At 31.4% G+C, this 14,729-nt stretch overlaps 1 protein-coding gene across 1 annotated transcript in view; it reads right to left on the bottom strand.

Annotated features, from left to right (window-relative positions):
* Positions 1 to 12,577, bottom strand: part of LOC139487735 (SCO-spondin-like) — a 96,085-nt gene extending 83,508 nt beyond the window's left edge. The window contains exon 1 of the mRNA XM_071272820.1: positions 12,399 to 12,577. Coding sequence (XP_071128921.1) covers positions 12,399 to 12,454 — 56 coding nt within the window. The 5' untranslated portion in view covers positions 12,455 to 12,577. The remainder of the gene's footprint in view (positions 1 to 12,398) is intronic.
* Between the last annotated feature and the right edge of the window lie 2,152 nt (positions 12,578 to 14,729).

The raw sequence follows: 14,729 nt of genomic DNA, 5'->3' as shown, positions 1-14,729 counted from the left end.
CAAAATCTTGGCGATTTCAGAAAGGTAAATTATTGTTGATGAATTGAATACATTTCCTCAACTAAAGTTTAGAAGCTTTACAGAGTATGAGACGCCGTGTTATTGAATTGTACCGGAAGAGAGATGGTTACTTATCCTATTGACTAAAATATTGACATGAAATTTGTCAAAGGTTATTTGTAGAGATTTTTAATGATATTGGGTAATTAATATGTAAAATAAAAAAATCACAGTGAAACTTAAATTCACTTTCTGATTTGTGTTATTTGCACTTTTTCCATGAATGCAGAATTTAAATGCATAGAGCCAAACTTGGGTTTATGGTTTGTTTATGATATATGTAAGCAACATTACCACACTAATGGTATCTCTTTTTAGAAGAATAACTGAATTTTTTAAATGAAAAAAATGTCGATGCAATGAAAATAGCTGGTGCTAAACTTTTGGCGGACTGTATATATCATTATATCCCTAGCTCGGGGAAAGGATTAAATCAGTATCTTTTGTATTAGTTATTTGATCGTCACTTTTATCACACAAGTTTGTGGCAATAACACAGTTCCTATCTTTATTGATGTTGACTGATACGTTTTGCTAGTGATTTGATCAAGAAGACAATCGTGAGGCATTAGAAAAATCATATTATAATCCCCATTAAAATGCAACATTCGTGGCAGAATATGCTTCCCATGACAAAATTACAGCATGAAATAAACGGAAAACTTGGTTCGTTGTTTAGACATACAAATATATTTATAAGAATTAAAGATTTTATGATATTCAAAAAAAACATATATTCTTGTTTAGAGGTGGAGATTTGAACAGAAAACGTCAGATTTTCACACATTCTGTATCAGTCAGAGTAGAGAATGTACCACAAAAAGGCAAAACACGATTTGCACTTTCAAAAGAAAGCTTTTCTTATATTAAACTTTTAAAGATACATGTTTTTGACTCGGCATTGTACTTTATTTTGAATTGATGACCATCCTTGACCGTTGGTTGCTCCTTGTAAACTTATTCAGACACTAAAAGTAATTGATTTCGGATAGTACGTCTTATCATAGTAATAAGTACTTTTAGTGGATTGTTACACTTAACTTTGTAAATTAAACGTTGACAATATTTTGGTATAAATAATGACATAAAAGACAATTCTATTTATCATATCATTTTTTGAAACATTAGATTACAAAAATACAAATTCAAGATTTTCAACAAAAATTACTATAACTATTGTTTGGTACATCAAAATCTTAAATTCATTGTGGATGTTACACAATGATACTATTTTAGGCTGAAAAATCTGTATTCTATTGGCAACATTTCATTTTACTGTGAATGTATACATGCACGTTTTAAACCTTTTTTTATGCATAAAAAGGCTATAGGTAAAAGATGAAAACAAATGGATTTCTCATATTTGTTCAATTTTATGTAATTGTTAACTTAGTAAATAATAAATTTTGCAACAGGACCTTTTAAAAAGTTTTCAATTTAAGGATGATTTATGAAATCTTGGCATGTCACAGAAACGGACAATTGACTTTTGTCCTCAAATTGAAATATAAAAAACAGCTGATAGATAAAATATGACTCTTCATAGCTTCCCCCTCAAATCTTTCTATGTTCCAATCTTCGCCCAAAACTGAAAATATTTTAAACATTATTGACTAAGTAAATATATATAGTTGTAGTTGACAATCACGGTTTTTGAATTATGTCATTACAAGTAATCCACTTGGGGGTTAATCGGTTTAGAGAATAAGTAAACAGGAATTAACTACTACGCAGTTCATCATTCCTTTTTAATAAACATTTGTCTGGCAAATAGACAATGTCAATGTCAATTTGTTGTTACAACTGGGTATAAATGTTTTCCAATTGAAATATATATTACAAACATTAACCTTCACTAGTACTGGGTATCACTGACAGCAATGACTGAGTTTGTAATGTTTTTGTAACAAGACGAGATTGGTTCATACAACTAAGCTTAGAAATTTTAGTAGTTGTGAATAATACTGAAATCAAAAATGAATTCGAAATAACAAGTCCTTTATAAAATGGTTAAACTAAAAGCTCAAACCAGCTGACGAATGAAGATATATTGAGTTCTAGATTGACACAATCTACTAATTTAATAATCATTTGCCACAAATGATTTATCAAATATTCAGAAGTACACAAGTAATAACACTTCTGAAATGTCTTGGATACGAATGATAAATGCTGGGTATAAACTTTCAAAACACCATCCACACCATTCAAAAAAAGGAAATCCAATAATCAAGATACAGGTCTCAAACTATATACAGGTTGCAATTCTGTAAATATAGACAATACAATAACCCACAGGAACTCTCTCTGCGGCTAAAACTCTGCCACTTTTACTATGTAGTTTCGTTATTTTTTTATTATTTCAGAACGAAAAGTTGATATTCACTACTATTTTATTCAAAGGTCATAAGGCTGTTCGGCATATTTTCAACATTTTTATCTCCTGAACTTCTAAGGGTTAAAACTTATACTATACCACTACCTCTCCTTTTGGACCTCCTAAGGATTAAAGGAGTAGGTCCGGTAAGGGCCGATTTTGGCCTCAAATTTCAGGTTCATCTAAGGAAAGATTTTGTACAGTTTTTAAACACTTAAGTGTCTATTTTAATTGATTCGATTAGTTAAGGTGAAAGATTTTAACTGATTAAATCATTAAAAACGCTCCTATTCAAACTTAAATATGAAAATCAAATATGCCAAAAAACGTCACTTTTCAGAAGTTTTTTGTCAAAAATAATAGTGGCCGCATCCGTGTTCATCCTCAACCTTTATATATGTTATGTGTTATCAACAAATACAACTTACATTTCAATATTGTGAATGAACACGAATGCGGCTACTTTTATGGAACGCCGGAACTGTCTCATAGTTTAAATATTTAATGTGTTTTGTCGATTTGCCTTTACGTCCTGTCATTTCTTCTTTATGTTATGTGCAGAAGCCTTTATTTCCTGACACGGCATCTCTTTGTTATGTAAATGTAGTAATTTGTTTGGTCAAACAATTGTATAATATGTCATTGCTAAACTTTGTTGTGTAAAATATGCATTACATTATGCTGTAACTACTATATATTCTGTGAATACTTCGAAACTTTATGATCAACCACCTTTAAATTCTCTCATATTTTATCTATGATGTGTATATTCTTCTTTTAAGTAAGTCAGTTAATAATTGCGTCCTGTCTCAAGTGTTATTGTTATGTCACATTTTCTAAAGGTTTTGTTTTGATACACCTTTGTTCTATGTAAATCTCGTGATATTATAGTCTTTTGGTGTTATGTTGTGTTAATACATTATGTATCTCCAGTGAAAAACACAATACATCATGGTATAATTCATATGCGTTTTGCCGAACAATTGATACTCTCTGTGAGCATTCATTACGTCATGTGCAAATGCCTTTTACATTATGTGCAAACAACTAATACTTTTTTGCAAACCTCGTTTACCTTATGTGCAATCATCGTTCACCCTGTGTGCAAACATCGTTTACCTTACGTGCAAACATCGTTCACCCTGTGTTATGTGCAAACACCTATTACGTTATGTGCAAACACTGTTACGTTATGTGCAAATACCGCTTACATTATGTGCAAACACCATGTAAGTTATGTGCAAATGCCTATTACATTATGTCCAAACATCTATTACGTTATGTGCAAACACCTATTACATTATCTCCAAACACCTATTATGGTATGTGCAAACACCTATTACGTTCTGGTAAACGCTTTTTTGACACAGATTAAAACAAAACGCATCAATGATATGCATTTTGAAAATGAAGAAAATTAAAAGTTTGACCTTTTTAACAAACTGTGGATTTTTATATTTATTCTATTGATTGGTGTAAAAATGCTATATACATACATTGTATCTATTTTTATGGGAAATTATTTTGCTCTACTTTAAGAGTGTGCGTTATGCATCCATGCTTTGAAAATTTGTTTCCTTTACTTTTTGAAAATTGTAACAAATATACAGACACGACTTTAGTTTTCAAGAGGTGCAACCGAAAGGAACAATACGATATAAAAAGGAAGATGTGGTACGAATGCCAATGTGACAACTCCTCACAAGAGACCAGGATGATTTGTTATTACCCTCCCAGTAGGGTTTTCATCTAGCGAGAAACGTGTACGAGATTAATGCTACAAATGTAATGACGTCTCCCACGATTCATGTAGCAGCTAAGGAATCCTACAAAATGTTTAAAATTTTATTTTCGTTCATTTCCTGTACCAGTTGTGAATATTATTCTGAATAACCTTCCTAAGACTTATTATTTCCTCCGTCCCTGACAAGGCCTGTTGAGACGGGTGGGTGTTTTGAAAAGGGGTGGTCAGGTGACCAGCCCCTCTTATCCGACATTTTTTCTAAAACTAACAGGGATGTTGGAAAACTATAATGACTTTCATTTATCCGTATTTGGTCCGGTAACTTTTCGAACCGTGTCATCAAGAACGATACAAAAAATACATATTCTAGTAAATTGTAATTGTTTTCTTCTATTAATTTTTTTATAAGTGATATGCATATCGTTTATTTTGTTGCCTATAAGAATAAATAAATAATTTCGTTGCTAAAATGGTCATTATAACATAATTTTCCCTTTGAATTTCAGAAAAAACTGACTATCTATAAAAAAAGATGTGGTATGAATGCCAATGAGACAATTCTTCACGAGAGACCAAATGACAAAGAAATAAATAACAATAGATCTTCTTATGGCCTTTAACAAAAAACCCATACCGCATAGTCATCTAATCTATTTATTTTTCTACCCCATTTAATTTTTCACCAGTTTAAAAAAAAAATGGTTACAGTTAAGTAATTCGATTTTATCCTGCAATTAGCTATTTATTGTATACAAATAACAGGTAAACAACGTTTGTTTTGCTTTGTTTGTACATGTACAAATAAATTTTCCTGCAACCCGTTTCCATGTTGACCAATCGGTAATATGGATATTTTTCTTTCTGGGTAATAGTTCATTTTGGGGTTTTCTTCGAGTCCGCGTTTCAATAATTGTAAAAATCAGAGACAATGGTTAAGATTTAAACAACTTATACTCAAATACCAGGTGTAAATTGTAAACAATATATGTACATTGTCAGAAATATAAAATGTATTAGTTCTCGCTGCGAAACAGGAGAAAATTTGGTAAGCCTCGCCTTTCGTCCTGTTTCTAAAGCTCGTACAAATAATTTTCACGTTTACCGACAAAGTACATTTATAATCGATACATTATTCCACAGTTGTTGATATGAATTTATCTTTTTGTTCAATATTTCAACGAATATCGTCGTATAAATTAGAAACATCAACCTATTTTCCGAACGGAGAGTCATAAATTTAATGAATATTATTGCGGGATATATAGTATAAACGGTAAGCTTCGATGCGTTTAGTTATGAACGCGAATGGTTCGATAAATATAGCTAAATACACAATTAAGCCAAATGTTCATAAAAGGGATTTGCTGCACATCATTATTTTGAGAAATCTTATTTCAAAAAATATAAAATTTCATACAAATATATTCTTTTGGATCTAAATGTTATCATTCTAAAATATGTTTTGAAAGTTTCCGTTAAATATTGCCATTTTTGATATATCGGTCCCCATTTTTTCTCGGCTACTGTTAAAGCGAGACGTTTTTTTTTTTTTATTAATAGCTAGCGAGGCATGAAGTTCATATGATTCAATCCAAATTATCCTCAAAGTGCGGAAACAATCTTGAATTGATGCAATCTTGTTCGCCTTGAAATCGACGTAACATATTTAGTCAAAAGTCTTTAAAAAAAATCACCTATATAACGAAAAGAAAACTGTGACAGACTTTAACACGAAAGGGAAGACTTAAATTCTTCTGTAATTTCCCTGCTATTGATTATAAATTAAGAAAGTTCACTTGTCATGTTTTGTATTGTTGGAATTTCGGAACCCTCTTGTTCATCCGTTTAAAGCACCATAAAACAACTGCCAGCTAACTCCCAGCTTTCAAAAATCTTTAAATGTGCAGTATGTCATTGATACGATTTGAGTTCTCAAAATGAAACAAGATAAAATAAGGATAATAAGACATTTGTAAAAAATATAAAACCCTTGTTATGTTTTATTAATTTTTGAGAACATCTTTATGTTAAGGATACATGTAGTAATCAAAGTACTGAAGTACTGAACATCGGATGACCGCAAGTTCTTGTGGACGGTCACAAGCACTTGTCTCAGAAAATCAAATCACATCTCTTTACCTGAGAGTGACGTTAAAGTACAGATATATATTTTTTTCTGTGCGTGGATGATAAATTCAACCTCATCGTAGAAGTGATACAAATCAGTAAACTCTGGGTTTTTTTTGTTATACATTGTTTTAATATTTGTAAATTATTGTTACATGTATATATAATTTTTATCCATTTGTATATCATTCTATTGCACTATATTAATTATAGTGCTGTGCAAGTGCATGGTGGACACTCTTCTGTAATAATTCGATTTTTCTGATAGATTGAATTTGAGGGAGCATACATATTTTCCAGAAAAACATTAAATGTCCCACGCAGAGAGAGGGAGCAAAGACAGATAACTCTGCATGGGAGACTGCAAACGTTCTTGAGATATTCTTCCGCATGCGGTAACACACTTTTCTGTACGTGCGTATACATGTTAAAGATTTTTTACTTTATTTATGTTTCTAACGAGTTTAACGACATTTTCATATCATTAATTTACGTTCAAAAAAATATATTTTTAGGAGTATTCATTTGAATTGAATTAAGAACAAGTGATAAGGAATGTAAGTTTGCACTCGATAATGTCCGCGTATTTATTATTATCATGTTTAAAGATCGGTTACAATCTGAAAACGAAGGTTAAGTAATGGAAATTTAGGCGACAGCAATACACATGAATGCCCTCACGGTCATCCGATGTAAAATGAATAGAGAAGTTGTTCATTAAGATATCATTAGATAAAAAAACACACGGACCTAAATTTTTTTTCTCTTTTTGATTTCTCATTCAATGACCAGTGGCGGAACCAGAATTTTTGAAAATGATGGAGCTGCGTTTGTTGGTTCTATAAGCAGTTTGATTAAGAGGAAGCTCAATTTTGCCAAAACTCCCTGCTAATTCAAAGAACAAATACAAGATAAGAGGTGGCGGGAAAATATCTTAGTCCTCGGTCAATATAATCTGAATAGACGCATATATAATGTGTTGACCTTGTTATAAGTCTTTAATTCATCAATGTAATTCGGCGCCTTCCAAAACCATATGTTATAATTATGTATGCAAGATATGGCGACATATGAAATGACCCGCTTGGTGCAGATGAAAGAGAACATTACATAAATAAGGCCGTTAGTGCTTTCGTTTGAATTGTTTTACATAATCTTTTCGGGGCCTTTTATTGTTGACTATGCGGTATGGGCTATGCTCATTGTTAAAGGCCGTACAGTGACCTAGAGTTGTTAATTTCTGTGTCATTTTGGTCTCTTGTGGAGAGTTGTCTCATTGGCAATATACCACATCTTCTTTTTTATATCAACTTATTTTCCGTTCACATTTTCCGTAAAGAAATGAGGTTGCATTTTGATTTTCACATGTAGCTTTTTTTTGCTTCGAATAACAGGGCAGAACTTTTAGTTTCAGTCGATATACACGCCTTCTTGAAATAATTACTTGTCACATACAAATTCTGTTTGTTTGCTTCATGATGTGGCTGATATTCAGCAACAACTATTGGCTTAAATGAGATAAATAGTTACAGACTGTTCTCTTCTGATGATATTAAGCCATCAAATGCCGGAAAATTTACTATGTGTATTACATTTCAGATCAAATGTTATTATTTCATGGTCGTTTTATTATGCATATATTACACACTGAAATTGAAAATTGAAATATCAATCATTAATACGTCTTTATTTGCATTGCTAATCTGCAATATGCACGATTTGTTTGCTACAAAATGTTCCTGTACAATGTTTTCAAAATTGCATTAAATGTATTTTATGACTTTTGTCAATCTAGGCACACCTCCAGAGAGACACACCTCGAGAATCGTGTCTATGTATTAGTAAATATTTTAATTTTCAACAAGTAAAGTGAAAAAATATAAAAAGAATGGATGTATAACGCACACTCTTTAAGAAAAACCAAAAAACTAAATATTTATATAACATTTTCATATCAATCGATATATAAAAATACTACATTTCCAATACTAAATCAACAACCCGATGCACATATATTACCTTCAGTTCACATTCAGCATCCAATGGATATTACCTTGAAGTAGTTCAGAGCTTTTTAGAAAGCTAAAACTTATAATTTTCTTAATTTTCAAAGTGTATATCACTGATGCGTTTTGTTTTAAAATGTGTCAAAAAAGCGATTACCAGAACGTAATAGGTGTTTGCACATAACGTAATTGGTGTTTGGCCATAACGTAATAGGTGTTTACACCTAACGTAATAAATGTTTGGACATAATGTAATAGTCATTTGCACAAAGCGTTATCGGTGTTCGTCCCCGAGGGTATCACCAGCCCAGTAGTCAGCACTTCGGTGTTGACATGAGTATCAATTATATGGTCATTTTTATAAATTTTCTGCTTACAAAACTTTGAATTTTTCGAAAAACTAAGGATTTTCTTACCCCAGGAGTAGATTACCTTAGCCATATTTGGCACAACTTTTAGGAATTTTTGATCCTCAATGCTCTTCAACTTTGTATTTATTTGGCTTTTTAACTATTTTGATCTGAGCGTCACTGATGAGTCTTATGTAGACGAAACGCGCGTCTGGTGTATAAAATTATAATCCTGGTACTTTTGATAACTATTTGCACATAATGTAATAGTGTTTGCACATAATGATGTAGTTGTTACACATAACTTAATATGTATTTGCACATAACACAATAGGTGTTTGCACAGAAGGTAAACTATGTTTGCACATAGGGTAAACGATGTTTGCACATAGGGGGAACGATGTTTGCACATAAGGTAAACGATGTTTGCACAAAACGTATAAGTTGTTTGCAAATAATGTAAAAGGCATTTGCACATGATGTAATGAATGCTCACAGAGAGTATAATTGTTCGGCAAAACGCACAGAAACTATACCATGATGTGTTGTGTTTTTCACTGGAGATACATAATGTATTAACACAACATAACGCCAAAAAACTATAATATCATGAGGTTTACATAGAATAAAGGTGTATCAAAACAAAACCTTTAGAACATTCGGCATAACAATCAAATTTGAGACAGGACGCAATTATTAACTGACTTACGTAAAAGAAGAATCGACAGAACATAGATAAAATATGAGAGAATGTAAAGGTGGTTGATCATAAAGTTTCGAAGTATTCACAGAATATATAGTAGTAAAAGCATGATGTTATGCCTATTGTACACAACAAACTTTAGCAATGACAAATCATACTACTGTTTGACCAAACAAATAACTAATTTGACATAACACAGAGATGCCGTGTCATAAAATACAGACATTTGCACATAACATAAAGAAGAAACGACAGGACGTAAAGACAAAGCGCCAGAACACATTAAATATTTACACTATAAGACAGTTCCGGCGTTCCATATACTTTCATATAAGCCGGAATCCGTCTAAAATAAATCTAAAATGCTGAAATTTTGAAGATTTCAGTAAATTAGCATGACTTATTGATGCTAGTACCAGATATATGTGCGTTGTATTGTCAAAAACAGCCCATATTTATGTTGCAGAAGCACTCTACTTTCCAATAAATATCTTAAAGATTAAATTTTCCCAATTTTGTAAACCTGCTATATTTTGGGGCCAAAAAGGGGTCTTACTGAACCTACTCCTTTAAAGCGCTTTCATGTTTTTTTCTATACCGGTAACATTCCCAAGTTATGTCTCTATTAGATTAAACACAGAGATCATATCTGGGTACCAGTACGTTAACAAATAAACATATCTATGAATATTATATATCTCCTCAAAATAGGCATGGCTTGTACAAACCTACTAGTGTTCATATCAGGTGATCTTGTCAATGTTGACATAATGTTTTCATAAGACGTTGCAAAAACGACCCTTGAAATATATGATTATCAACACTTTTCTGAATATAAATTTTTGGCGTTGATGTTTTTCTGTTTCTTTCAGAGCTGAGTACTTATTATCATTCTAATAGTTTTTATAATTTCTACATACACATTTATTAAGTGTTTTTTTTTTTTTTTTTTTTTAGAAAATAACAATCATATTGGGAAAGTATTATTCTGTGAATTAAAAGTAAATATTCATAGATTTTTTGAAAATTGAAAAATGATGGGGAAGTTTGTCCGACCTCTTTAGACTAGTATTTATATATGTGATATAACCACTTAAAAAAGTGTCAGAGTAAAGTTTACTTTCATAACAAGTATGCAGCACACTTCAGACCTATTAAGTGTTTGTATAAAACCAACAGACTATTGCAGTATATTTTAGCAACTTAACAAACAAAAAATAGAACATTGAAATTATGCTTTAGCCATAGTCCAAATGCAGCGGATTAAGGCAACTGATATTATAAATAAATAAATCTTTTTAAAGAGTTTAACAAGAAAGAAAAAAGGATAACAATAATAGAAAATGTTCCAAAACAAACTGACATCAAATGCAACAAGTCTGTATCGAAGGAACTCACTTAAATTGATTAAAAAAGGCGAAATTCCTGTTCACAACTTGTTTTCATTTTTTTGTTTAAACATAATATGATAACGGCTATTAATTATTGTTACTTATAAAGAGGAGGAGTCTCAATCAAAATCCTTAGTATTTTTTAACTATTTGTCATGCTTTTTCCAAAATATAATAAAAAGTATGGGTCCCCGAATTTTGTTCAGGCTACAGATTGTGCAAACTTGTAAGATTTTGTATAGATTATGTATCAAAAATCTACTTTTGTGTGATAGAAAGAAAACAACACCATAGATGTTTATATAAAATGTGAACAGAAAGCTCTTATAACATCCCTTCAGATCAAAATGGGGTCACCGGACTTGTTTGCTTGCTACATATTAAATTATGAAAATTAACTATAAAAAATTCTTTATCAGAGTTATCTCCCCTTTAATCTGGGTCATCTCCCCTTATGTGACAAATTTGAAGAAAAAAATCGATCAAACAATAGAATTGTGTTGTTTTTTTTTACAGCAGCTAATATGATAAAACACATAATTTTCTATAATAACATGAAAAGTCTTAAACATGAGTTACATACTTCTCTAAATATTTGCAAATTTCATTTAAGATCTAAACCAATTAGTATCTACTACTTCAAAATCAAATATGGAGGAAGACATCCGAACCGTCCTTATTAAATACAGTTAAAAAATAATTATTTGAAGTCACAAAAAGGCGCATGCCAGATCCGACCGTGCAAGGGCTGTATAGCCAGTTAAGGTCGTTAAAAACTTCCATCTTCGTAGTCGCCTTACGGGCATACGATACAGTAACAGGGAAGGTAATGGCATTGCTTATGTAAAGATTAATTTTCGGACCGTAATGACTTTTGACTTGATTATATGTGAAGATTCTTTGTTCCATTTTTAATGAACAAATCACCGATGGTTCTTTTTTTTTAAAGGATATAAGTATACAGCAAAAATGGCTTCTTTTATATACTAATATCATCAAAATGTGATAAAAATGAATGATTTCCAAACAATTATTACACAAATTCAAAACACAAATACTTATTTGTAGAGAGGATTTTCCGAATCTTTTTTATAAAAATCCGCTTCCGTTTTTCTTTTAAAAATAAAACATTAGGTATATTTTTACCAAAGGGAAGATATGTCCAAGAAACCGAAAGGTTAGTTTCAAAACTTCGACCCGACTTATCTCTGCAACTAGCACATGAAGGTATATTTGTATTGCATATTTGAATTGACTAGGTGAAAAATAGTTTGTAAGCAAACTTTCGCCAAAAGTTAAACATTGGATCAAAACTTATTGCGCCTTAAAGATCTGGTCGCGATGTTTTAATGAATTTAATTCATAGTTTCTAATTTTTAAATCAATTTTGTGGAAATTCAATAGGGTCAAACTATCTTGAACAATTTGGCACATTTTCGATTATTTTAATAAATCGGAAATGTATAGAGCAACAATATTTAAATTTCAAGAAAAATCTAATTAACAACATAGATTTTTATAGAGCCAATGTTAAGAACATTTGTTGACGGACATTATATTTACTACAGCTTAACATTAAGTCAATGTACGTGTTAGCCATAAGGGAATCTTTCGGAAACAACATTATTGTATTAACTTACCTATTTACAACTGTAAAGGTCGGTAAAGTAATAAAAAACAGAATATCTAATCTCATCTCAAGTTTGTTATTTCACAGGCACCAGTTACGAGCTGCAGTGACGAGCTGCAAGTTACTGTTTAGAGTATATGGAAAATGTACCATGTATAACTCTTCAAACAAGTTTGAAAATAATGCAATTTGATCATTATATAAATACTTGAAGCTATTTAGTTGACTATCCATCCGGAGGTACTTAACCGAGTCTCATCCCTTTGAATATCACATATCAGGAAATTGTTCATTAACAAGTTTGACAATAAAAGGTATTTAAAATGTGACAATTAAAAGTACTTAAAATATGAAGACCGTTAGTTTTCTCTATTAAATTGTTTTACATTTGTCACTTCGGGGTTTCAAGCTTACTATGCGTTATATGTTTTAATATACTATTAAATAATTTGGTCTTTACATTTTCTTATTTCTTAACCAAAACTCGTTTGAATACTAGAAATCGCAAAATTCAGTACAACAATGTTATACTAGTAATTGCACTCAAACGTCTTTCCAGGAGGACCTGCTTGTTGTTTTAGCAACCACCAACGTACAAGACTTGCTAGGTTGATTTTTAAAAACTTTTTTCTTAAATAAACAAATTTTGTTTTCGGTAGAAACGGGGTCTATTTTCAAAACAAATATACAACATCTTTTTAATCGAAAATCTGCATCGCTAAAAATAAAGAAATATAGCCAATACCTACTGCTGTAGAGGTTGACAAAAAAATCTTCATTTCAAATCAAGGTTGGTGATTCTCTCCTTGCACTTCGGCTTCATCAGCCAATCAAAACTGACCGCCGAGAAATAGCTAAATTGTATTGAAAGTGGCGATAAATACCAAGCAATCATTAGTTTTAATACACTTTTGGTTATAAAACTTGAATGCGTTATGTTATCTTGTTTTGACCAGAAATATTTGCGGCGATAACACCATTCGCTAACCTCTGACCTTTTTAATACCTTTACTTGTGATATCTTCATATAAGCCATGATGTGCACGCTTTACTTAGATATGACACTTACTTGTATGTGCCACCAAGAATAAAACAATGGGAAGCGTTCAAAAAATTTAAAACATTCATAACAACATACAATCACAAATCGTCCATACGAAAACAAACGAACAAGTTAGATAGTACCAGTTTCATAGATGTAGCATTGCAATGTGCTTTTATATAAACGCGTTGTTCGTGAGCACAAAGGTGTTTCGGGAAGAGGAATACAAATAATACTATCAGTGTCGTAGGGTATAATGAGGTCAGTAGTTATCACTTCGGTTCTACCATGATTTATTACACACCTTCACTGGTATTTTCCGTTTATAAATTGTAGAGAAACTAATATTTCAACTTCTTCAGACACAGGAGGATATGGTTATTTTCTATGTCTCTTTAGGTTTTATAGCTCTTCAAATGTTTCGGTTCTTATACATTCTTGTCTTTCAAATAATTAGTTCTGGCCGTTCATGATGGCAATTTATCCAGAATAGGGCTTCACACACATGGAATTTGCAAAGTGTATCTTTCATTTTCAAGAGTGAGAATGGCGTGTCGAAAAATTGAGATGATTGTGATTTACTGTAATATATAAAAATATGTAGTTAGAATACACTGCAAGTAAATTAAAAAGGAGAAATCAATAAATAATGACTTCAAAACGTTCATTTGTGTCAACCAGATAAACATTAAGTGTTCTTTATATAGATTTTTATATAGATTAGACCGTTGGTTTTTCCGTTTGAATGGTTTTACACTAGTTATTTTTGGGGCCCTTTATAATTTGCTGTTCGGTCTAGACTCCTTTTTGAAGACCGTACATTTACCTTTATAAATTGAGACTTGTGTGGAGAGTTGTCCCATTTGCACTTATATCACATTTTACTATATCTATTATATGCATGGATTGGTTAAACAACTTTTTGGAATTTTGGGTCCTCAATGCTCTTCAACTTTTTACCTTTTGGCTCTGTAATTATTTTGATTTGAGCGTCACTGATGAGTCGTATGTAGACGAAACGCGCGTCTGGCGTATTAAATTATAATCCTGGTACCTTTGATAACTATTAAAGGCAATCATGAGTACTTGAATATGCAAATCAAAAAAGAATCATTCTAAAATTTATCAACCAACATTTATGTCAGGTAAAAAAGAATCATTCCATTTGGACATTTTTTACAGAAAACACTCGAAATGTCTTTTAGAACTCGAATTTCGATCGGACTGGAATGTTAACTTAAATATTTAGTCAAAGAAGAATAAAAGCAAAGAATTACTTGAAGAGTAAGTCAAGGACAC

This window comes from Mytilus edulis, chromosome 1 (genome assembly GCF_963676685.1).
Source record: "Mytilus edulis chromosome 1, xbMytEdul2.2, whole genome shotgun sequence".
In the NCBI taxonomy this organism is placed as follows: domain Eukaryota; kingdom Metazoa; phylum Mollusca; class Bivalvia; order Mytilida; family Mytilidae; genus Mytilus; species Mytilus edulis.
The sequence above is the reverse complement of the archived record's forward strand: the minus strand, read 5'-3'. Positions and strand labels throughout refer to the sequence as shown.